Source organism: Tyto alba, unplaced genomic scaffold (assembly GCF_018691265.1).
Source record: "Tyto alba isolate M040663 unplaced genomic scaffold, T.alba_DEE_v4.0 Super-Scaffold_26, whole genome shotgun sequence".
NCBI lineage: Eukaryota > Metazoa > Chordata > Aves > Strigiformes > Tytonidae > Tyto > Tyto alba.
In genome coordinates, this window is record NW_024881300.1 from 22,739,978 (window position 1) to 22,764,638 (window position 24,661).

General features: G+C 45.4%; 2 protein-coding genes across 2 annotated transcripts in view; one reads left to right on the plus strand and one right to left on the minus strand.

Moving 5' to 3' along the window:
- NFAT5 (nuclear factor of activated T cells 5) overlaps positions 1–21,263 on the plus strand; it is an 80,978-nt gene extending 59,715 nt beyond the window's left edge. The window contains 9 exon segments of the mRNA XM_042797689.1: positions 3,364–3,498; positions 3,672–3,724; positions 4,850–4,982; positions 5,544–5,621; positions 9,044–9,192; positions 9,677–11,807; positions 11,810–12,106; positions 13,037–13,283; positions 14,220–21,263. Of these exon segments, the coding sequence (XP_042653623.1) occupies positions 3,364–3,498; positions 3,672–3,724; positions 4,850–4,982; positions 5,544–5,621; positions 9,044–9,192; positions 9,677–11,807; positions 11,810–12,106; positions 13,037–13,275 (3,215 nt within the window). The 3' untranslated portion in view covers positions 13,276–13,283; positions 14,220–21,263.
- A 706-nt stretch (positions 21,264–21,969) lies between these two features.
- Positions 21,970–24,652, minus strand: NOB1 (NIN1 (RPN12) binding protein 1 homolog). Its single transcript, XM_042797691.1, has 9 exons — positions 24,527–24,652; positions 24,315–24,447; positions 23,875–24,008; positions 23,709–23,780; positions 23,474–23,611; positions 23,179–23,391; positions 22,826–22,923; positions 22,557–22,701; positions 21,970–22,439 (listed from the first exon to the last, which is right to left on the minus strand). The coding sequence occupies exons 1-9, from the start codon at positions 24,587–24,589 to the stop codon at positions 22,170–22,172; spliced, it is 1,266 nt and encodes a 421-aa protein (XP_042653625.1). The 5' UTR covers positions 24,590–24,652; the 3' UTR covers positions 21,970–22,169.
- Between the last annotated feature and the right edge of the window lie 9 nt (positions 24,653–24,661).

Below are 24,661 nucleotides of genomic sequence, written 5' to 3' on the forward strand. Positions count from 1 at the left end.
CTACAGCTGTGGCAGCTTGTTGGGCCGGGGGCTGAATCTGTTCTGGTTCAGTGCAAGAATGAAACTTCTTCCAGCTCCTTAGTGAGACGCTCTGTTCAGCCCTGAGCGCGGACGGCTGGTCGGGGTTTACTGAACGCAGGGAAAATGGAGTTGGGAGGCTGCCTGCACTTCTAGAGTCCGCAGTGACTTCCAGTGATGGGGAATTCTGCTCATCTGCCAGAGAGGGCACAGGGAAATGCGTTTGGTACAGCTGTTGGTGGGATTACTGGTAGGTCCTGATGAACAAGAAGATAGGAGAGCTTTTTCTCCGTTCATGGAACGTAGTATGATTATGCAAGCTCCTGGGCACTTGTGCTGTGCTCTTTCCACTGTATAAAAAGTTACTGGGTTTTGGCATTTTGTTTTGTTTTGGTTTGGTTTTTTTACCTTTTTTTTTTCCGCTTTTTTTCTTTTTTCCTTCTAAATACTGTCAGTACCTATTGTGTCAGGGCTCCTATTCAACTCATCAGAAACTGCAGCTTTGTTGCCAGCAAAAGAAAGAGATTGGAAGAGGAGATAATTAGAAACATGTGAGCTCCCACATCAGATACCACCATGCAGTTCCAGTGCTGCAGGCAACAGGCGATTCCCCCAGAGAATCCCTCGGGGAGACTCGGGGAGAGCAGGAACCTCTGGGAAGCCCTGGGCGGGCTGGGAACCACAGCCGAGCCGCTGCTGACGCCGGGGAGGACTCTCCTCTCTTCAGCAGTGTGACGTTTGGGGTGCTGTTCCAGAAGGGTCAGCTTGAGGTGTTCCCGTCCCTCTTTTTTCCTCCGCCTGCCACTTTTTGCCAAATCTTTTTTTCCAGTGTGTTTTAAACTGGCGGTGTTCTCAGATTTATGCATTTATGTTGTTGGAAAATAAATAAGTACATTTGCTAGAAATACAGTTGTCTCTGTAGCTCTGGTTCAGTCAGTATGGCATTGTAGAATCTGATATTACTTTTCAGATTTAAGAAAAGACATTTTCTATGAAATCACTAAAAGCTATTTCTAGATAATTTTGTTTGTATCATCAACTTAATGGTTAAAGCTAAAATTATTTAAATCATAGCAAAAATGGGAATGGAAGTCATCTGGTGTTTTCTTAAACACATAACAGTCCAAAACTTGCTATTTTAAGTGGAAGCTGAGTGTCTGAGATGTTTTAGAGACTGATTTTAAAATAGGCTATTTATCTAAAAAAGCTGTCTCTGATTCACTTCCTGCTTAGCTTGTTGGTAAGGTCATTCCAGTATTGGTTTATGAGGGTTCCTTGTAGTCTTCCTTGTCTGTTTGTTGAATGCATCCATTTATACCTGTAACATCAGTAGCTACGTTTTGAGATATGGGCAGTGGGCAAAAAGGAGAATATGTGAGAGTGATGACACGCTGAGGGACCTTAGAAGAAAAGGAAGAAGGAAATAGAAGTTCATAAACAAAAAAAAAAAAAAAAAAAGTGAATTGGTTTAGTTTTTAGCAAGCTGTGTTTGGTCAGTTGGTAAGAAAATCTTCCTAATTGTGTGAGTAGGAAAGAGGTTGCCCAGGAATTCTACAGCATCTCCATTGCTGGAAGTCTAAAACAAAGAAGCAAAATAATCTGGTTAGGCTTGTGTATTTGAGGCACGATATGGGTAAAACTGATCATGGTGTGAAGGGTGAGAGGGGAATTCTGGAGGCTCTTTCTGGGACTGTGTGCTTCTGCTGTCTCAGCTCACTCTGACGTTGTGGGGACTTGCAGTAGACCTCAGCCAACCAAATAGTGCTGGTACATACGTACTGGCTGAATCAGTATGGCATAATAAAGAACAAAGTTTTAAGTCATTTGTTTATATAAATCATCGCCTTGAGCACATTACATCTGGTTTCTTTGTTATATCTTATTACAGATGTGTACTGTACCTTCTCATACATAAGGTTTAGATTTTCACTTATCAGAGCCTGATTGTGTTGTGGTTTATAACTAACATTGCTGGCAAAGTTGCAATAATGTTCCTGAAACCGTAGGAAAGACATTAAGTAAATGCAGGCTCTTTATTTAAGGTCTGCGTTTTAAATAGGCTTTGTTAACTTGTTAGCAAACCTAAATCCAGTTACTCTTTTCAGAAGTTCATGTGCCTTGAGCATATTTAGTAGTTGCGTAATGGTTGCCTGGGAACCTGCTGCAACAGTTGTAGAAATATCCTTTCTGAAAGGTCATTAAATAATTTGGAATGTTGCACTATGTATGGTCCTGTGTGCAGTAAACCCAGAGAATACTGTTATTAAACCCAAACAGTGGGCCATGTAAGTGCAAAGCGCAAGCTTATGCCACTAGGATTTTATGATGAGTAGAAAAGGTAGTCGAGAAACCTTTATTGTAAACTGAAATTATTTTATAACATATTAAATGCGACAAACTGAATACACTGTTTTAAAGTGTCTTTAAATTGTCTTTGCTCACTTTCATTTAACACATGTGGTCTTACTTGCTTTATGCTTTGAGAAGCATAGAAATAGTTTGAAGCAAAGACAAATTGTAAGATGTGTTATAGAAATCACCTGAACCGCTGGCTGAGAGGCAGAGGTTTCCAGGGATGTGTATCTGTAAGCCGTGTTCTCTTTGCTAGTTTACAGGACATAAATTGCTATAATCCCCAACTAGAGGTGTAACTCTTGCAAGGATTTGTGTTAGCGGAAGTATATAGGTCTAGAGAGTCATAGACTGGTTTGGGTTGGGAGGGACCTTCAAGATCATCCAGTTCCAACCCCCTGGACCAGCTTGCTCAGAGCCCTGGGTTAGTTCTTGCATGAGCCTGAAAGCTGTGTCAAGTAACAAAAACAAATCTGTAAAAAGCCAGGTAATACGGGAATTACTACTTCTACCCTTTGCGTAGCAGAACAAAATAAGCTTCATAAAAAAAGGTTTTAGGAGCTTAAGGGTAAATTTGAAGGTGAGCTTCAGCTGTATCTAAGGGCTGATGCATATGTTTGTCCTTCTCTGTGTCAGGAAATTACAGAATTCTCTCCTGAACACTTCTTGAGTTTTAGCTCAAACACTGAAAGTTTTGTTTTGAAGATTTAATAAATGCAGCAGGAGAAAAGGGAAAAGATTATTAGTGAATAACTTACCAAAATGTGATATTATTTATTTATTTATTCATTTATTTATTTATTTTAAATGAGGTCATTACTGAAGAAATAATAGAAATGTTTCTCTTCTGAAAAGTTTTGTCATGAATGATATAATAAAGGGAGAAGCTCAGGAATTATTTTGTGGTTTTGTTTCTAATCCTGTAAGTAAAAGCTTTTTGTGTTGGATGTTGATATTTTCTTGATTTCGAACTATGTGGTTTTTCAATTGCAGCTCAGCCAGCGGGAGTTCCAGAGATCCTAAAGAAAAGTCTGCACAGTTGTTCAGTGAAGGGTGAAGAGGAAGTTTTTCTGATTGGCAAGAACTTTCTAAAGGGAACAAAAGTGATTTTTCAAGAGAATGTTTCTGGTTAGTGTGAAAGCAATACTGGCTTGGGGGGCTGAAGAGAGCATGGTGTTTGCCTTTACGTTGGTTGGTAAAGTTTAGTTGTAGAGAACAAACTGAGAAGCAGAACCAAAGGCACTAAAATAAATTGCTTTATATGGATGTGCAATAAAGAACGCTTTTTAACTTTCATTTAGATGAGAATTCTTGGAAGGCAGAAGCTGAAATAGACATGGAATTATTTCATCAGGTACTTCTGTATTATTATTGTTACTACTACTACTATTATAACTTAATAAATAAAAAGACTGACCATTTCCAAAGAAAAACTGGATAAGCCTTTCCCTCTTCCTGTGCATTTCTAGAAATAATATTCTTTTTCTTCAAGTAAGTTCCTCAGTGAGTCTGGTAGAATATCATTGGTTTGAGTTTATACAAGTATAATTGTTTAATTTCTAATTGAGAACTCAGATACCAGAGTAGCAGTGTCGTATGCAAACTTGGTGAGCAAGTCTATGCCCTTAAATAAAATGGAATTAAAAGGCCTAATACAGTTTTTCCAGTAGCTTTGCTAAGGCCACGTTAGATTTACTACTGAGTGGAAATAGATTGTGTGTATGCCATAGTCTTTATACCGAGCTGAATTGCTGCTCCACTCTGAAATGTACAAAATATTTGCTCATTCTTTTTGACACACGTAAGTGCCTTTATAGACTACTGGGCTGAAATTAGAGACGTTATTAGATGTAAATGATGTCTGACAAATGTCCTCGTGCTCCCACCTCTGGAGGCAGGGTTCCATGCATGTGCTGGGAGAAGTGATTTCCCATTTCTAGGGGGATAGACAGGGAGTTGGGGATAGACAGGTCGCTCATCGCTATTACTCTTGATGAAGGATTACACGCCTGTTTTTTGACGTCTGCTCAGTGTTAAATCCGCTTAAGTGTAACATGAAACTGCATCCTCCATCTGTTCACACTGAATACAGAGACCTGATTCAGCAGAACAGTGATGTGTCTCAGTCCAGCAGAATTTGATGGCAGACGTTGCAGTTCAGTAAGGCACGTTAGGCGTGAGTTTATGTTTAAAGTATTGGACTTGGTATGTCTTTCCTTTCTGCACCTTCCATTTGAGCTGTAAGTTGCCACTGAGAATCACATAAGCAGATTATTCAAATCTCTTCCAGCACATGTTAGTTATCAGTTCGCTTCACTGAAAGTGTAACTCGATCATGTTTCCCCCAGTGTCTTTTTTTTTTTTTATGGTGCTTTATCAGTCTGTTTCTCTGTTTTGATGGGTGTAAAGACAATTAAGGTCAATAGTAATGAAATAAGGTTTCTAATGTGATTTTTCTTAAATTATTTTTGCATTGCAGAATCACCTTATTGTGAAGGTGCCACCATATCATGACCAGCAAATAACCTCAGCTGTTTCTGTGGGAATATATGTGGTGACCAATGCTGGAAGATCACACGATGTGCAACCATTTACATACACTCCAGATACATGTATGTAAAATAGAAAAGTGGAGGAAGGAATGTTTTACCTGCTAAGCATCTTATTTCTGATTTTGAAATATTTAGTCCATACAACAGAAATGTTAAGTAACATGGATCTTTTAAAACTCTTCCTGCTGGCGTGGTTTGTTCTGTTAAATAATAAAATCTAAAGGCTTGGCTTTTCTTATTTATGTGGTGGGTATGTCAGGATTCAGCTGCAGGGAGACAGCTGTTCTTATAAAGTATCATCCATTTCTAGTATAAGGTTCAAAATGAAGCTGAGCAGGGAAAAAGTAGACATATTACATACAGTGCACCAAATACAACCGAAAAATAGCACCAGGCTTTATCCTAAGAAAAGCTGAAGTTTGACCATATAATGCATTTTTGTTTATTTATTTATCTGTGTTACAATACACAGTGCAAAACTTTGTGTGGGTTTCAAAGAATCTTAATTTCTTTAAGGTATAAGTAACTGTTTTGGTTTGTTTGGGTTTTGGTTTTTTTTTTTTTTTTTGCATGTTTACTGTTTTAACATAAGGAAGTTCTCAATGTGTTTTGCCTCAACAGCTGGTACCCTGAATGTTAATGTGAAGAAGGAAATCTCCAGCCCAGCCCAACATTGTTCTTTTGAAGAGGCTATAAAAGGTACTAAATTGATTCTTATCATTGTTGTTAATAATTTAACTATAAATTCCTACCCAAATTTGGAGGAATGAATCAGACGTCCTGTGAAGATAAGTCTGTGCTTATAAAATCTGGCCGTATTCTTACAATGAGGTTTGTTTTCTGATTCTGAATATTTTACTTTATAACAGTATTTATTTAAATATATTTTAACATGACCCAGTATAGAACAGAAGCTTTGCAAAAAAAAAAAACTTGAAAAAAATTGAAAAAAAAGTTTTTTCATGCCTCAGGCCCTGCAGTCTAATCTTTATTTAATGTGCTTGCAAGTAAAGAAGAAACAAGAAGCCTAAGATGGCAGTTTGTATAAAGACTTTACTTTAGAAACTGTGTAGTGTTAATTTAAGTAGAAACACACATAAAGGTACTGGTGGGGAGGAACTGAGTACTGAAAAACACGAATGTGCCAACTTGGTATTTTTCAGAAGCCGTCCAGTGGTTTTATAAAACTGCTTTCCGTGGGTCTAGTAAAGACTCCTAATTCTGGCCATTTCAACTTACATTTTCATAAAAAGTCAGTAGGCTTTTTTCCCCTGACTGGTCTATCCGTGCAGTTTGTCGTTTTGTTCCAAGGCAACAAGTTTTAGGTTTGCCTGGTTTTCAAGTGTGAAGTTAATTGATCCTTCTGATATTGGAATAAAGCAGAGGAAGGAAATGTTTCTTAGGTGACTCTTAAAACTAGGGTAGTGTACAAAGGTTAATGGAAATTTCCAGAGCCTGCTCTTGTGAAAGCAGGGTGAAAGGTAAGCAAATTAACAACATGATCCCAAGTTTGATAGGAATCCATAGCTTCAGGTTAAAATCATGAAGCTCATGTTTGAAGTTAATAGCTTGGTCTTGGCAGGGGATATATTTACAAGTTGACTTTACAACTTGTTAGGGAGGATAATACAAGATACGATGAGTTTAAACCTGCAGAGAATATTTGGGGGTCAAATATACAAAAATACATAGAGCAGTGAAACAAGCTGATAAAAGGGCTGGTAAGACTTCTAGTAGCAAGATTAAAAAGATGAGGAGAATAATAACTAATGTATCGGGGCAAGCCTGGCATCCATCTGATGTAGTGTGGAGACTTAACCAAGGGATGATACAGGCTGCTTCGGGAGAACATCTGCTCATAACAAGAGTGTGCTATTTCTGATGCTTAATGTCCTCCATTTAATTTATGCAGTAAATCTCAATTTACTTTATTGTGTGGGTTTTCTGCTAGCCAGCTCTTTTTTGAGCTTCCATTCCTGTACCTATTCTCCTCTAGGTTGATCATCAACCAGGGGTCAGATGATTTTGTCTGCTTTATGTACTTTGTCTCTGCCTGCCTCCCAGCCCGTCCTTCCTCACTATTCTGAAATGGTACCGACCAGCTGGGCATCCAGTGGGATGCTGCGTCCTTCCTGTTTCCTTTCACTGGGAGCGAAGCCCTAGCATTCATAATTTCTTAGGTGGCATCATTACGAGCAGCCCTGGCTAGACAGAATGAACTGTTGCTGCCAGGGGCACATACAGTTACTTACTGAGCTACGAGGCCTTTCTCTTCCTATCACAGGCAATTTTAATCTTTGTTTCGGGTATCTCTGAATATTCCTTAAAATAATTTCTATTACAACATCTGCATATGTATAAAAAACAAAACGTGGCTTCCCAAAGCCATTACAGATTCCTGGCTGTAACGTTTTGAGAGTCTGCAGATTTGACAGACTTCAGTGACAAGTTAGATTTCAGGACAACAGAGGTATAATTCTAATTCTAAGCTGCTCTTGGAAGCTTGGGGAGGAGGGAGTGTCTGGGCAACCCCATGTAGTTCAGGTCTTTCCTTTCTAACAGTGCAGTAGTGCTGGAGCATTGTTCTTAAGCGGTTACTGATGGTTTCGGTTCCCAGCTTCGGGAGATGAGGGAAAGAGGGGGTGTGTGCCTTGCTAAGATGGTAACTATTCAGAAGTTCTAAACTAAATGTATTACAAAAATGTAGTAAAAGGCTAAAACCAACAGTATTTCTCTGCTTTTAAAACTTCTTTTTCATTATTAATCTCATTTCTGTTTTCATTCTTCCAACCAACTAAGTCACTGTGAACAAGCGTACCATTGCTAGAATCTAATCTGTATACCATTGGGGTGTTTTTTACTTAGATATTTTTAAAAATTTTTTCTCATGAACCCAACATGATTAAGCACATAGAAAAGCTTATAAATTGTGAATATTTTTTACAGAAAAATACTGACTGCTGTCTTTAAATACGCCGTGCCACTAGGTGTCCCGAAGCAGGCGTATTTTAGAATAGTTTCACTCGAACTGCATTCCCTGCCGGCAGCACAGCCCAACGCATCAGGTCACGGGGCTTGCATTTCTGGAGCCACCCCAAACGTGAGAGTTAGCAGGAGGAGGGAAAGAGTTTATTTGGCTGTTGGTATACTGACAACTGTTGCCATACTGACGGCTGAGAATTTACTGCTGAAGACAGAAAATAACGTTCAGGAGAAGGCCTTTGGTTTTTACGTATAATGAACGCACGAGGACTGTTACTGAGGACGTGGCATACTGCTGATATAAATTGGCAGAAATGTTATTGCTATGTCATTGTAAGATTAAATTTGTTTCAAGCGTGATCTGTTGCTTTATGTTGGAGATTAATTCTTTAATTTACTTAAAAGTACTTAAGGAACTATGATTTTTAAAGGCTTTCCCGTTGGTTTGTTTTAACCTCAATTTCAGCAGTATTTGAAATCAAGAAAGTTAATTTCATTTACAGAAAAGATCTCAACATTTTTTATGTGGATCAGGAAAAATTAAAACTAAAATCTTAATTCATTTTAAGAAGCCATCTTTCTGCTTAAAAAAAAAATAGAGAAAATAGGCACTGCAAAGGCAAAATAACAACTTGCTCTTTCTGCAGATCTGGTGTGCAGATTTATCAAGCTTTTCCTTGATTTGACAGAATAACAATATAGTCCGAATGCTTTGAGCACTCTGTTCACATGGTTATCTGAAAACAGACATTTTTCAAAATGAAAGAATTACAATTAAAGTGCAGCAAAGCTTAAAATCTGGTAATGTGTGGAAAAATGCCTTAAGCTTTTATGTTTGTAGTTTAAGCGGTTGATGGATGGCTGTCCTGGGTCTAGGAAGATATGAAACAGAAATAAATCTGTGGCATTGCTGTTTGTCTTAAAAATAACTTTTGAAGATGTCAGGTTTCCTGGGATTATTTGAAGTATTCAGATGTTTGCAATGATCTCTGCGTATCAGCATCTTTCAGGAGGATGAGAGCTCCTATTGCAGGGCTGAGAAGCAAAACGGGAAGCAGGCCACCCCTAGAAGCCGACTCTTTGCGTGCCGAATGGTAACCTCTTCTTTTTCTTCCTTTTATTTTCCTTTGTGACTGCAGCAGTGAAGGCCACGGGTTGTAACCTGGAGAAGGTGAACATTCTTCCTAGTGCCTTGATAACTCCACTCATACCAAGCAGTATGATTAAGAAGGAAGATGTGGCTCCAATGGAAGTAAGTGCAGAAAAAAGATCTCCCCCTGTCTTCAAGGTAAGTTTGATTTTGGTCTGAAGACAGTAGTAGCTTCAGTGGTCCTGGTTACATCTGCCCATCAGTCCATGTTCTAATAGCAGAGAAGAGGAACACACAGGGCAAATGTCATGTCCAAGATCAGTCTGGACAAAACATACGATCCCAGAGCACAATTAAAATAATAGAGAATTACCTTTGCAAGTAACTTACCTTGTTCCTGCATTCAAACAACTTGATTGGTTAGTGATACTATGATGATCGGGTTTTTTTGTCTTGTGACACAGAAGTAGTAAATTACTGTAAGAATATTATTTTAATCACTTCCTAGCATTGCTTTCATTGACTCCTCCCTCGAAGTAGCATTTCCATCACTAGTCATTTGATTCCTTGTTTGGTTATGTATGGAGACACACATAGCCATCAAATCTGTCTGATCTCTCCTGAACTTTGGAAGCATAACCCGAATAAGCTTACGAATTGCTTAATGTATTGCTCTTTTCAGGCCTCAAATGTGGTTGGACAAACTCAACAAACATTGGAAAACAGTATGTCCGGCATATCAACTTCTGCTTCCCATTTACCTTCTGAAAATGAAAACCAGCAACAAATACAGCCGAAGGTGTATAATCCAGAGACACTAACTACTATCCAAACGCAGGACATTTCCCAGCCTGGTAGCTTTTCAGCCGTCTCTGCTCCAGGTCAGCTGCAGAACAGTGACGCATTGCTGCAGCAAGCTGCACAGTTCCAAACAAGAGATTCCCAAACCAGGGAAGTCTTGCAGTCGGATGGCACAGTAGTCACTTTGTCACAATTAACTGATGCGTCACAACAACAACAGTCGACGCTCTCAGAACCAGCACAGGCATTGCAGCAACAGATTTCATCAAGTATTTTCTCATCGGCGAGCGGCGTGAGTCAGTTACAGAACACTATACAGCAACTGCAAGCTGGAAATTTTCCAACCAACACCGCCACTGGCAGCAACAGAAATGTTGACTTGGTGCAGCAGGTACTGGAAGCTCAACAGCAGTTATCGTCTGTTTTATTTTCCGGTTCGGACAGCAGCGAGGATGTTCAAGATCAGCTAAATGCAGATATCTTTCAGCAAGTTAGCCAGATACAAAATAGTGTAAATCCTGGGATATTTTCCTCATCGGACACAGCTGTCCATTCCAGACCAGAGAACCTTTTGCCTGGGCGAGCTGAGAATGTTCACTCCCAGCCTGAAAATGCATTATCCAACCAACAGCAGCAGCAGCAGCAGCAGCAGGCGATGGAGACCTCTGCGGCAATGGTGATAGGAATCCAGCAAAACATTTGCCAAGCCGCAACGCAGATGCAGTCTGATTTGTTCTCTTCGACAACGTCAGGGAATGGAGGCCTCCAGCAGTCACCTGTTTACCAGCAGGCTTCTCACATAATGAGTGGCTTACCGACCGGCGAAGACATGCAAATGCAGTGTGAATTATTCTCTTCGTCTCCTGGTGTTTCTGGAAGTGAGACTGCTCCTACTGCTCAGCAGCAGGTTTCCAACAATGGACCTGCTATGTTTCAGGCATCGAATTCTGCTGATGGAGAAGAAGCTTCAGGACAAAGTAAACAAATGCAGAATACTGTATTTCAGACCATGGTTCAAATGCAGCATAGTGGAGAAGGTCAGTCTCAAGTTAATCTCTTTTCATCTACCAAAAACATGATGACTGTTCAGGCAAGTGGAACTCAGCAACAAGGAGGTGGTCTGTTCCAGCAAGGCGGAGAAATCATGTCCATACAGTCGGGCAGCTTTATGCAGCAGTCTCCACATTCACAAGCTCAGCTTTTTCACTCTCAGAATCCTATTGGTGATACTCAGAATATACCACAGGAAACGCAAGGCTCGCTCTTTCACAGTCCAAATTCCATTGTCCACAACCAGACCAGTACTAACTCCTCTGACCAGCTGCAGCCTCCCATGTTCCACTCGCAGAGCGCCATGGGTGTGTTGCAGAGCTCTTCAGTTCCTCAAGACCAGCAGTCTGCCAACATGTTCCTTTCCCAGAGCTCAATGAGCAACGCTGCAACGCAGGAGGAACAGATGTCGTTCTTCACAAGCCCCAATTCCATTTCTCCTCTTCAGACAGCAACAAACACTGAACAGCAGACTTCTTTCCAACAGCAGACACAGATCTCTCATATCCAGAGTTCTATGCTTCCCCAAGAACAGCCCCAGACTCAGCCTGCTCAGCAGGGTTTGTTTCAGTCTCAAGTGTCGTTAGGCTCCATCCAGTCCAGTTCAATTCCCCAGAACCAACAAGGAGCTATCTTCCAGCCTCAGCATTCGATAGTTGCTATTCAGAGTAGTCCTCCGTCTCAAGAACAGCAGCAGCAGCAGCAGCAGAACATGATGTTCAGTAATCAGAATGCAATGAGTACAATTGCTTCTCAAAAGCAGAACATGATTTTCAATCCAAATCAAAACCCAGTTACCAATCAGGAGCAACAAGGCCAGTCCATTTTTCATCCACAGACTAACATGGCGTCAATGAACCAGGAGCAGCAGCCCATGCAATTCCAGAGTCAGACTACAGTGTCTTCTCTCCAGAACCCTGGATCCAGCCAGGCAGAAGCACAGCAGCCACCCATCTTCCATAACTCCCCCAGATTCAGTTGGTCCAAGGGTCACCAAGCTCTCAAGAGCAACAGGTCGCCCTCTTCATCTCTTCAGCTTCCATGTCTGCCTTGCAGAACAGTATGAGCCAGCAAGAGCTGCAGCAGTCCCCTATGTACTCTTCTCAAAACAGCATGGCAGGAATGCAGGGAACTGCTTCTCCACCACAGCAACAGGCTGCTTTATTCCACAACACAGCAGGAGGTGCTATCAACCAGCTGCAGAATTCTCCTGCTTCATCTCAGCAGACATCAGGAATATTCCTGTTTGGCATTCAAAACAGTAAGTGATAGATGCCCGATTCTGAGTTTAAAATTTAGAAGAGCTGCTCATTGGAGTCCACAAGACAATGATTGTTCAATTATTAATAAAATACTTGTAGCGCATATTTTTTTAAAAAAAAAAAAAAAAGGGTTATGCCCTCTTCAGACAGCTCCACTAATTTATTTCTTGCTGCATTTGGTTTCAGCAGTTTATGCAATGGCTTCTTCCACATGTTGTTGAAGAAAAACAAAGGTTTTTGAAGCTGCGTAGTCCAGCAAAGTGTCTATTGAAGTGTATTTGCAACCCTTCTAAGCCTGCACTTTTCTGTGTCTCATCTCTGAGTCTAGCCTCTCTGACAGGTTCTTTGGGATGCGGATCCTTTGATCAGTCTGTAAGGGGCTGTAGGTACCTGTGAAGCTCCAGAAGTAGCAGGTGCTGATGAGGGTTAGATCAGTTTAGAGAAGCTCTGCACAGAAAGCCAGAGCTGTGTGCTAGTCCGCGGTCGGTCAGGCCGTATCAGCCAAGCCTTGCCGTGACGCTGAAGACAGGTGGTGGGAGAGGAGACCCAGTTTGCAGGTTTATAGCAGGAGCTAGCGGATACCTTGGCTGAGCTGAAAAAGACACGTCTGAATTAAGACAGGCAAAGGGTGGGCATATTCAACACTTCTCTTAGGCTCTGCGTTTTGTTTTATTTCTAGCTGAGCGATGTCCTCTGGGGTGCTAATAGCGTTTGGTCATAATACAGGGTCCCTATATTCAGTACGTACAGCTTGGATCTCTGCTTCCACCCAGGGGGGTGGTGAGCAAAGGTGGCCGTGTGAGCCAAAGTGCGTGTAACCTTCTACACAGTTTACAGTCAATAAGGGTGTATGTGAGGAGGTTGGCTCATTCACTGCATGTATTAACCTAATCTGAATGCTCCTTTGTTCTTCACTGCCTGCGCCGCAGACTGTGGCCAGCTGCTAACTTCTGGACCAGCCACGCTGCCGGATGAGTTGATGGCCATAAGTCAGCCAGGACAGCCACAGAGCGAAGGACAAGCAGCAGTGCCAACGCTTCTCTCCCAGCAGATTTCTGAGAACTCTCCACTACCTTCGGCTATGGCAACCAATCAGAATATTGAAAAAATAGATGATCTGCTTGTGTCCTTGCAAAACCAGGGGAACAATATGGCCGGCTCGTTTTAATTAGTCAAGTAAGTAATGTGTTTGGGTTTCTGGGTTCTTTCCTGCCACGCTTACTTTTGTTCAGCAAGTCTTTACTTTGGGGTGTATCACCACGCTTTAAGAGGTCACCTAAGTACCAATAATGCTGAATTAAGAACATAATACGGTGGCTAGAATGAAGAGTTACTAAAAACAATCAGGGGTCAGAATTTTTATGAAACGGTTGAGACTGAGTCTTGGCATTCAACTGCTGCATGCTTTGTCATCTGCTGTTACAGTCTAGAGTTGTATTAGGAGGGAGAGGAGATCACTGACAGCTTGGCAGGTAAAAGCACTGTGAAATATGCCTGCAGTTAAAAACTGAAGGCTTGTCGAGTAAATAACACCTCAAGTCTGTACTGTTCTGAAGTTGCCCCCTGGGTTACAATAATGTAATGCGAAAACAAGTTTTGGTAGAATATGGTGGCTATTGAGAGTGTGCCACATGCTGAGTCTTTGTGAAAAATGAGGTGACGCGATCAGCTGTTACTAGGAAACATTCTGCTTTTAGAAGGTGCCTTCTCCCGAGGGGTGGAAGAGGCTTTGACTACAGATGAGTAGCAAGAACCAGGAGGACTCTGGAATCTGGTATTGTCCACAGCGTGTCACTTGGCTCTAGTTAACCGTGTTGCCATCCTAAATCCTCCATAAGTTTCACTTCCACGATACACTCATTTTCTAATCTAAACTGTTTTGCATATTAAGTTATGAACTTAAACTAAATTAGAAAAAACAAAACCCAAAAAAACCAAAATAGAGTGGGAGGAGAGTAGTTCTGCTCTGTGAAAGAGTGCTGTGTTCTGATACTCAGAGTTTCGTGTCTGCTTGTGAAGATCACTTTCAAGATGAAGGAACTGCATAGAACGAAGAGGATGACTTCTGTAAGTTATGCCTAACGTTTTTTGCTTGCTTGTTTTTTCCTGCAGAAATGCTATGAAGAAAAAAAGTGATGATTTCCCAGATCCTCTCAGACCTTCCGACTCCGGATGAGGCTGTGTGGAACTGATTTGCTTCTGTCAAAAAGTGGCCCTCTTCTCTAAAGAGCACACACGTGGCCAATTGCAGCGTCTAGCACCTAAGGCTATGACCATAGTATTTGGGATTTGTAGTGCCAATAATGCTGAAAAGCTATGCTTTGTTTTACTAGGGCATGGAATTGTACTGTTACCAGATTCCTAAACCTCATCAACGGTGGGGTGCTCTTTGAATTTAAAGCATATCTGGTCAGTTGTTATTGTTGTTAGAAGGTAATACATGTTACCACGTTTACTTTTTTTCTCCTCTTCCTTCTTCACATCCCCTCTTTTAACTAGAAAAGCTTGTGAAGCAGAAACATCAAATGCTTGTGACATGAGCCATGACTCATAGCTGTCAGTAAGTGAAGGGATCGCATGTTTTCCAGCTGGGTGGGAGAGCTAATACTGCGATTTGGTAATTGCGGTAGGCGGCAATGAAAACTATTGATGACTGTCAAAAACCAGCAGAGAGTTGCTTGCTGCTGTAGATAACCAGAGGTGGGTGCTGCCCATCTGAGAGTGTGATGAACGGTTTCCCATGTCTCTTACGTGTAACTGTACGTAGAGCAAGGGTTTGGTGGCTCTAACAAAATGCAGAAGTGAAGGGGAACTTTCAGTGAAATTTTGCTCTTAAAATCTTACCCTCTAAAATACCTTCAACTTGAAAAGCCTGGCTGAGGAAAGAACTCGTGTGTCTCTGACTGTGTGGGTTAGAAGTCCACAAAGCTGCATTAGCCATTCCCAAACCAGCCTTCTTCCTTTCATTCTTCTCCTGGTTTTCCTTCTCCTTCCCTCAGTTTCATATTGTATTTTTAAAAAAGACATAAATATCCTACTGGCTTTAACGATCAGAAGCAGCTTTTAGGAGTCCCTGGCATTAAATTGCTTAGTCAGCAGAAGCTTTGACAAATAATCAAGGATTAAGGAGAGAGGAAGCAGTGTCTCCACCACCTTCTAAATGCAGGAATCCCCCTTAACCAGTCGTTTGCCAGCTGTTACTGATGTAAATCTTCAGCTTGACTTTACTCCAAGTAGGGGGCAAATGACATCATTTTTGAGCATTCTTGGAAATTTCACTTCATCCTGAGCTGTTGCATCTCTGTAGCATTTGGAGCTCATTAGTTTTGAAGTGATTCTTTTTTTTTCCCCCCCATCAACAGTTCCCCAAGTTGAGTTTCTAGACTGTCATGTTTCAATTAAAAAAATAAAAAAATTGACTGATGTTACAGAATGTAAAGAAAACCCACTCCAGACCATGCGGTTGTATTGTGAGGCATGTGAATTTTTTGGGTGCTCCACCTCTCCGGGCAGTTTTGTGATCTCTCACTACAGCCTCATTCAGATACTTGTTTCTTCTCCTTCTGCACGCAGCAAGCTGTTGCTGCAGTTAGAGCCAGGCAGCTGTCACGTATGGCTGTTATGCCTTGGTAGAGTGTAGTTGGGATCATGTCATTTATCATTTTTGTTATTTTAAATAACAAAGAATAGTCTGTAAATGGGTTTTAAGTTACTCTAGTCTGTTTACTGTGTGTTTTTCCCTTAACTCGTGTGCTTAGTTGAGCCGTGTAGAGTTTTTGTTTGTTTTAATGGATTTTCCTGTTTGTCCTTCTGTCCTAACGTTCTCTTTCTCTTTCTGTCTCTCTCTTTCTCTCTCTCATTGAGAGGCATTGAATTACGTTTTCAGTAGTAAGGCTTCTTGCCGATATGAAGGGAACTTTTCAGAAAGAGACCTGCTCTGGGTCATTTAATTTTGAATACAGTTTTCAATCGTTCAAGTTTTGGATGGTTTATATCTAATGTGTGTTTCATTTTTTTGGAAAGCTATATTTTGTATTTAGGAAATGGTATACTATTTTGCTATTTGTACTGAGTGAGTACATTGGCATAAATATAAAAATTTATATATATACATATATATAAAATATTCTTTTTGCCACACATTTTTGTGGTAAATTTGTGAGTTTGTCTGATGTTCTACCACAACGTGGCGTCTGATAACAGTGGGGTGGGGTGGGGTTTGTTATGTCTTTATTGAGTATTTAAGTACTTTTTGCAACATAAATAACTTGTTCATCTCTCGCCATTCCATCAGGCAGTTTATTGTTCCAGCTGGCTATGAGAAGCTTCACTGTGTGTTTTGATGTGTGTCACTCAGCAATACGATCTAGTAAGGAAACCCGTAGGCATTTAGGCGTGTATAAAATAATGGGGTTTCATTCAGAATGAGCCATTCAGCTTTTACCCACTATCATTGTCTATTTAATATTTTATTATTAGCGCCTCTGTGTTCTAACTCTTAATTTATGATTATGCTAAAATGCTTAAAATTTTAATCATGATAAAAAAATTCCCTGCTTCATAATGTCCAGAGATGCTTTAACCACCCTGACCCATACTTTTTCTTTCTGTGATGAATTTTTTTTTTTTTTTTTTTTTTTCCTGCTAAGACAAGATATTAACAAAAACTTGTTATGGTTCATGACGTGAAAACAGCAATCTTGCAGCATTGACTAAATGCTATATGAGGCTACATAGAAGACTGAGAGTTATGGACTGAAACAACTTCCAGATGGTTGTGGAGGTCGACAGCCAGTTACTCGGGAAGGAGCTGGCGGCTTTTGCAGGATCGCAGTCCCAGGACAAGCTGTTGGGTGTCGTCTGGGGCCTTCATACACAGAAGAAGTAATAGGAATGATAAATTCGTTCGTGTGCTGCTTCAGTTTGTTCCGTTGTTCCAAAGGGGTGTATCCTTACGTTGAAGTGCTGTTGGTCAGTGCCAAGTCACCAGGGACCAATTCTTCATTTAACAAGATGGGTGTCCAAAAGAGAACTTCATACCAAGACTGCTACAGCTCCAGGGGAAGGGTATGTTTGAATTGTGTGCGTATTCTAGGTCGCTGATGAAGAGGAAAAAAAAAAAAAAAGTTTTAAAAAAAAAAAAAAAGGGCTGTGCTATCACAATTTTCACTTCGGGATAACACCTTTCTTTTCTTGTATTAAATTTATCTGGTTCATTTTAGGTCAATGTTTAAATGTACAACACTTTGAACATGTGATTTGGTTACAAAAAGTATTTGTCTTACGAATGAAGAGATTGCTCAGCGGTTGATTAGTGCTTGAGCTGCCGCTTGCAGCCGGCTGTGACGGAGCACGAAGGGAGGTTTGATAAAGGCAGTCGAGGTGGTGAAGGCAGAAGGACCCAAGAACAGTGTGAGCCACACCTGTACTTTATCAGCGGCCTGAACATTTCCTCCTGTGATTTAAGCAGTTGATATTGATAATTGGAGCTTACTCTGCGCTTTTTTTTTTTTTTTTTTTTTTTTGTTGTTGTTGTTGTTGTTGTTAATCCCTGGGTTTACTCCTCTGCGGGCTCACGCTGGCGCCCGTTAGCTGCGAGCTGCAGAGGTGAGGCGGTGGCATCACGTCGTCCCCTTCGGTTGAGAAAGTTAGAAGATACGGAGATACTAGTCTCTAGAAATACAGTGTTCCTGACAGTATTGCAAAGGGGAAGTCACTATCATATCCACAGAGCAGCAGTTAAGTAGAGAGGATGAAGAATGAAAACCCGTAGAGCTGCCTTGCTGGGATGGGTTTTCTGTATTTTGTTTGTTTGTTTTTTTTCCCCCTGCTCAGGCTCGCAATTAAAAGAACCGTCAAATCGGAACCTGCGTGTTCAGTCTGGGCTGTGCTCTGCCGCTGTGCCTGTTTATACATTTTCTGTGTGTGTGTGTGTGTGTATATATATATATATGTATTTAAAAAATCATATGGGTAACACATAATACACGGTTATTAGCTAAACGTCTCCTCTGGCAGGAAGTTATTGGTGCTTTGCGCTTAATTAGCGAGTCCATGTTTTTGTTATTAATTGCCTCTTCACTGCCTGATCTTTCAGCAGTTACTCAAGCCAAATGCTTTGCTATTATTTTAACATCAAAATAGTTCAAGAAGAAATGTCAGCATTGCTGTTTCAAAGTGGATGTTTAATCACCAATCATTTTATTAAGATGACTTTTAATTACTGACAGGGTGGTTACTTCCTATGTGGTTTTAAGATAGAACGAAGCATGAACAGTTACGCGTTTGTACCTTTGGCAGGTTTTTTTTACTGGAAATTTGCAGAGTCTGGGCAGCTGTATCAGAGGACATTCCCCTAATTTAGATAAATGGAACTTTTTTTTTTTTTTTTTTAAAGCTTCTACTGTGTTTTTGGTCTAGGATATAGTTTCCAAAAAGAAAACTTGCCTGAACAGATTTTCTACTCCTGTTATCTTTCCAGAGTCTTCAGAAAGAATAGCAAACAAGTCAGAAACTTGCATCTGTCTTAAAACATAGTTTAAATCACTATGTGAGTATCAGGAAAGGTGATTTATTAAAAAGCAAACTCAAAAAGGTTGTTACTGGGCTAAAAGGCTACATGTCGTTTCCCCTGAAGGTACGTGTGTGTGTGTGCAAGGGTGCACGTTCGTTAAGAGTTAGAAAATAGTTTTACTGTCAGTTTTTGAATCTTGTGCCTCTGCGGGAAACTGTCGGGTCCCTTTTCCTGGGTGGCTGCAGGAGAGAGGAGCACAAGGGATTACGGACAGTGATCTCGGTGATCGAAGCGGGAGCGAGCAGAACGAATGGCTCTGCGTGCTCCGAGCTGTGAGGTGTGGGTGGAAGGTGGGAAGAAGAAATACTGATCACTGGTGACTTCTCATTGGCGCCGAATTCGTTTGGGAGGCAGCGGTGTGTCTTGCGTGCCCGAGGGCTGGCGGCAGCGCCGTCACTTTAGCAGCCAAAAGGAAACCAGTACCGAGACGCTTTGCTTGTTCGGGGTTTTTGTTGCAGTTCCCGGTGGTTTTTTTGGGGATGGACTGACTGTGAGCACTCGATGTTCGCGTGCGCAGTGGCAGCAGCCCCCCCAGCCCCCGGGCAGGCGCGTCTGTCCCTGCCCACGGCAGGCTGGGCTGGGGCCTGCAGGGTCGCTGCTGGGAACAGTGTAAATGTTTAGATACAAGGAGAAACGCAGCAGCAGAGGAACTCCTGTACAAGCAGAGCTGTAAAATTCTGTGGTTGAGTGCGGGGCTCTGAGGGGTTACACAGGAGGAGAGGCTTTCCCTTTCTTATAGTCTGTATAGGTATGTAAATACGCAATGCCTGTATATTCTAGGATTATATATATGTATATACTGAAATCATAACTATTATATATAATTAGTAGACACATGCATAGAATACTGTTATATTTACATTTTTATAAACCTGAAATAATATTAGTTTTCCTTAGTATGAGGTTATTTACCAAGGTTTTTGTAGTAACTCATTAATAGTTGCAGAAACACCTTTCCGTACTGTACACGTGGCACTGTTGGTAACGTTGCTCCAGAAACGCGCTCTGCTTGTGAACGTCACGACTATCCGTGGGTTGAAAACAGCTGTACACTTTTGTATTTTTTATATATTTTTACGAACCGTCGCCGGTTGGCACAGCAGTAGAACCGACAGCCTTGCTGGAGAGCCTGCCCGCTGGATGGGCCCGGGGAGCGCAGGGGCTCTGCGCACCCCTGTGCTCCCCTGCCAGCTTCCCTCGAGTGGCTCCTGATTTCGGGACCTTTTCCAGGCTCAGTCTCCCGGCCCCTCGTGCCGCTGGGGAATGGCAGGGGCGGCCTCAGCTCCGGAGGGGCTGGGCTGACACCAGCAGCTCGCTCCCCGTCGGGGTTATTAATTGTTCTTGCATAGCAAAGGATCCCGGCTGCTGCTCAGCTGGGTGGTGTTTGGATCAGGAAAGTGAAGCTTCATCTGTCATTCCTCTTTATTCTTGCAAAGGCCAGGCATATTTAAATTTTTTTTTATTTTTTTATTTTTACTGACTCTGCATTGCAACAGTCGCTATCTCGAACTCTCCTTGAAAGCTGGTGAACGCTCTCCTTAGTTTCTAGCCGTGAGGAACCCTGCCCCGACGTGATTTCTTACAGATTGTGTGAGAAATTTAAACTCTCTCCAGGAAATCCAGATCATAAAAGCAACAGAGCACGTATTTTTGTCCACCGCAGCTCTTCATGCCAAATCAGGTGTGTTCCAGTGCACTTTGCCACGGGGCCGAGGGAGAGACGTTACTGTCCTGGTACAGCTTTAGCAAAACACCTCTGCCAAACCGAAAGCGAAGGCCCGTGTTTCCCCGTGAGCCGTCCCTTCGCAGGCCAGACCTCTGCCGTTCCCGGAGATCTGGCATTGTTGCTGTTACAGTTCAGGCAGTTGCCCCACAACATTCCAAGTGTGGTGGGAGGCGGGCGAGGAGTCGGCAGATTTCCCGCTGGCTCCGGGCCGCGGGGACCCCCCACCGCCTCTCGGTCCCCGGCCGTGCCCGGGCTGGTGCAGGGGGTCCCCGAGGTCTGGGGGAGGCTCCTGGCGCGAGGCAGGAGCGCGGCCCTTCGGGGTGGTGCAGAACTGGGAGCACGTTCCCACGTCCTGCTGAGACCGCAGGATTCCTAAAGCTTTTTTCGTTCGGGACGCCGTCTGAAATGAGGCGATTTGAAATCTTTACATTTGAGCTCCTTACAAGCGAGTAAGCTCCAAAGCCCTTCAGAGCAGAGCTTTCTACCTCTGTCACTAGCTGCGTTTTTGAGTGGCTTGCCCGCCTTTCTGCCATGTGTTCTGGCGTGCACTGGTCGACCGCTGAGCTGCCTCTTCCCCCGTCCTGCAATGTGAAAGTAGCACCAGATATTCCTTTGTGCATTTCTGTGTATATGGCTTTCGTAGTTGGGATTTTCAAAGCACTGATACCCGGTGTTTTCAGTTTGTTCTATGAGGGGATATTTTATTTGCATCTATGTTTTTAGCTATCCTGTGATAACTTGTTGAATATTAAAAAATAAAAATATTTTGCTTCTATTGGGACATTTGTATACTCGCAACTATATTTCTGTAAACAGCTGCAGTCAAGAATAAAACAATGAAAGTTTTCATTTTGCAGTGTAAAGTCTTGCTGTGTTTTTTTCAGGGGCCTCTTCTCTCTGCGGGAAGTGCTCTTCTTCAGTGGGGAATCGGCCCGGCCGGGAACCGCGGGGAAGGCTGGAGCCTGGGCCGGGCGGTGCCGGAGCTGTAGCCTGAGGCACCAGATCAGGCCTGCACTGGGAAAAAACCGCGCAGCGTTTCTCTCTGCCAAACCTTTGTGGTGTACCCCCCAGCCTGCAAAGCGGGGAGTGTCCCAGGAAACTGTTTTCGGTCAGCCTGAAGCAGGATTCTGCCTCTGGGGGAGAAGCAGCGGTCCCTGGGGGCCTCTCCCGCCCCAGGGAGGTGATGCCAGAGCCCGAAGCCAAGAGGGGAGTTACTGCCTTGTAGTGCAGTTCCTGTGTCCCAACTACACCGAAGATGTGAGTCTGCTAAGGCCCTCAGTCTGAGGGGGGGGCTGCGGAGCCCCCCCAACCCGACCTCCAGCTGGAGCCCTGGGGCCGCAGCCAGGATCAGGAATTTTGAAAAAATACTACAGGGATAAGAAGAAACTACAGTTAGCCTGAGCGCTGGCTCTTCCCTTCTGGAGCTGCAGGCACTCGTTATCCTCCCTCCTCGTTAGTGCCCTGTGACAAAACACCCTGAGAAACTCTTCCCCCCCCCCCCTCTGGCAGAGGGAGGCTCAGCTGGGTGCAGGCAGCCACAGAAAGGCAACTGAACCATGGTGCTGCGTGTTTTTTTTTTGTATTTATTAGGGATGCAGGCAGGGCCTGGGGGCTGAGCGGGGAAGCTGCTCCACCTCCCTGTCCTGCTCCTCGTGGGGCAGAGCCTCCCCAAACCTGACGCTCGTCACCCCCCGTCGCGGCATCAGGCAGCAACGCCGGGGCCGATGCTCCTTCCCTGGCAGCACCGGCCCCGTCCCGCCCTTCACCTCCTCTTCACAAACTTCTTTGTCACGGCGTTGGGGTTCAGGCGCCTCCTGCCAGCGCCCAGGGCCGCGTCCCGGATTTGCAGATTGGCCGCGCGGCTGTAGACGTCGTTTTCCGCGAAGGGTGAGACCCCGGCGATGTAGTCGGGGTCAAAGACGTTGGTCTTCTGCCTGGCCTTGCGGGACAGCCGCTGCTGCGGGAAGGGTTGATCCTCCACCAGGTGAGGGTTGTTCGCGTGCTTCCCCCCTCGCGGGGCCGGCAGCGGGTACTGCCAAGAGAGAAGAGGTGGTTGAACTCGCTGCGGGGGTGGCTCTTGCTCGGAGGGGCCGGGGGGTGACTGCAGGCCTCCAGAGACCTGAGCAAACCAAGACACGCGGCTACTCACCCGGAGCCCTCGGGGGTTCAGCACCTTGGGGTTGCGGGAGAAATGCAGGTGGAGGCTCCCGTCATCGCTGACGCTCACCGCCACCTTCTTCAAGGTCTTGTTACCGCAGTTGGGGCAGAAAACCTTGGTCATGTCCGAGGTGGTCCTGCAAGACGGGGCCACAGGGGGTTTGCTGCTCGCTGGGGCCGCGGGCTAGGGGCTTCCCCATGAGCAGGATCATCCCCGCAGGCCCGTGCTCTGCGTGCACACACACACACACACACGCTCACTTGAAGCAGCCGTGGCAGCGGAGGATGTAGCTCCTGGCCTGGCGGATCAGCATGCCGTTCACCGCCAGCACGTGGAGGCCCATCTGCAGCAGCACGTTCTGCAACGGGGAGGGAGAAACCGGGATTCCGTGAGCTGGGACTGCCGGGGGCTTGAAGCGGGGTCCGCCAGCCCAGGCAGCGAGAGGCCAGCGGACACCAAAGGTGTCTGCGGTGGAAGGAACGGGCCGGTTTTAAGATAAAAGGAGCCATCCCAGAGCTGCAGCCATGCACTCCTCTGTCTCAGTGTTCGGTTTAACCAGCCGGGAGGTTTGAGTGATTTGAGACTCTGCCCTCAGCCGCCCGGCAGCACCCACCTGCATGGCAAAGTCAGTGGTGACGCAGCCGACCTGGACGCCGACGGGAGCGGTGTCACAGTGCCCTGTGTCCTGCTGTGCCTGCTTGAGGTTGCTGGGTGTTATCCAGCCCTCGTCGTCGCTCTCATCCTCCTCTTCCTCAGCGCTGGCCTCGTCTTCAGAGCTCTGGTGCTCCTCGGTGGTCTCCGGGCTAGCGGGGACGGCTTGAGCTTTCTTTGGGGGAAGGAGATGGTCGGCTCTGGCCTGTGCCACGCTCAGAAATCAGGGGCGCAGGGAGAGGGGGCTCCGCTCTCACCAGCAGCTCCTGCAGCTCCTCCTCGATGCTGGGCAGGGGGGCTCGCCAGTAGAGGAAGGAGCTGAACTCGTCGCTCTCAGCTGGGACCGCGCTCCTCTCGGGGCTGGGCTGGCACCGGCCTTTCCCCGGGCGCTTGTGCTGCAGGGGGAGAGGGGTTCCCGTGCCCGTGGGCTCCGCGGGGCTGCACCCCCGGCCCCGGTGCCACGTCTCGGGGTGCCACCGCCCCGTCCCTTACCTTGGCGGGCAGGTGGAAGCCGGCGAGGTGCAGAGGGGCCTCAGGGTGCCGCGGGGTGGAGCTGAGCCGCACCTGGGGAGGCAGCACGGGGTGGGAGGGGGGTCGGTGGGGTGCCCCGGGGACCGGCACCCCATCGCGTGTGTGTGTGTGTGGGGGGGGTTCTCACCTTGTCCTGCGGCTCCCGGCGGAGGCAGCCGGCGCCGTCGTTCTCGGCTTGGAGGTGGCAAGTGAGGGCGAGCACCTGGAGGTCGGCGGCCGAGAGGCTGGGGTAGTCCCCGGTTTTCTTGGAGAATTCGGTCACTGAGGGAAGGGCACGGAGCCGTCGGGTCGGGTTCCCCCCGCCCCCGAGGCGCGGGGTCCCGGTACCGACCGAGGCGGGGGGGGGGGGGGGGGGGGGGGGTGCCGTTGGGGTCCCGGTACCGACCGAGGCGGGGGTGGGGGGGGGGTGCCGTTGGGGTCCCGGTACCGACCGAGGCGGGGGTGGGGTGGGTGCCGTTGGGGTCCCGGTACCGACCGAGGCGGGGGTGGGGGGGGGGTGCCGTTGGGGTCCCGGTACCGACCGAGGCGGGGGGTGGGGGGGGGTGCCGTTGGGGTCCCGGTACCGACCGAGGCGGAGGGCGGCGGGCGGCGGGCGGCGGAGGAGCAGCGCGCAGGGCAGCGCGGCCAGGCGGCGGCGGGTGGGCCTGTCGCGGATCTCGGCCAGCACCTCGGGCACGGTGTACAGGTTCTGCGCGATGTCCTGCGGGCGGGCGGCGCCGTCAGAGCGGCCCCGGGACCCCCCGGGGGGGTGTGTGTACCCCCACCCCCCCCCCCGGTACCTGCAGCGGGGCCGCGCTCAGGAACGCGCCGGTGTCGGCCACGACGTGCGCCACGCGCGCCATGGCCGCGGCCGCGGGGGACGCTGGGAGCTGTAGTCCGCGCGGGGTACACCGGGAGCGCCTGTGTCTGTTTCC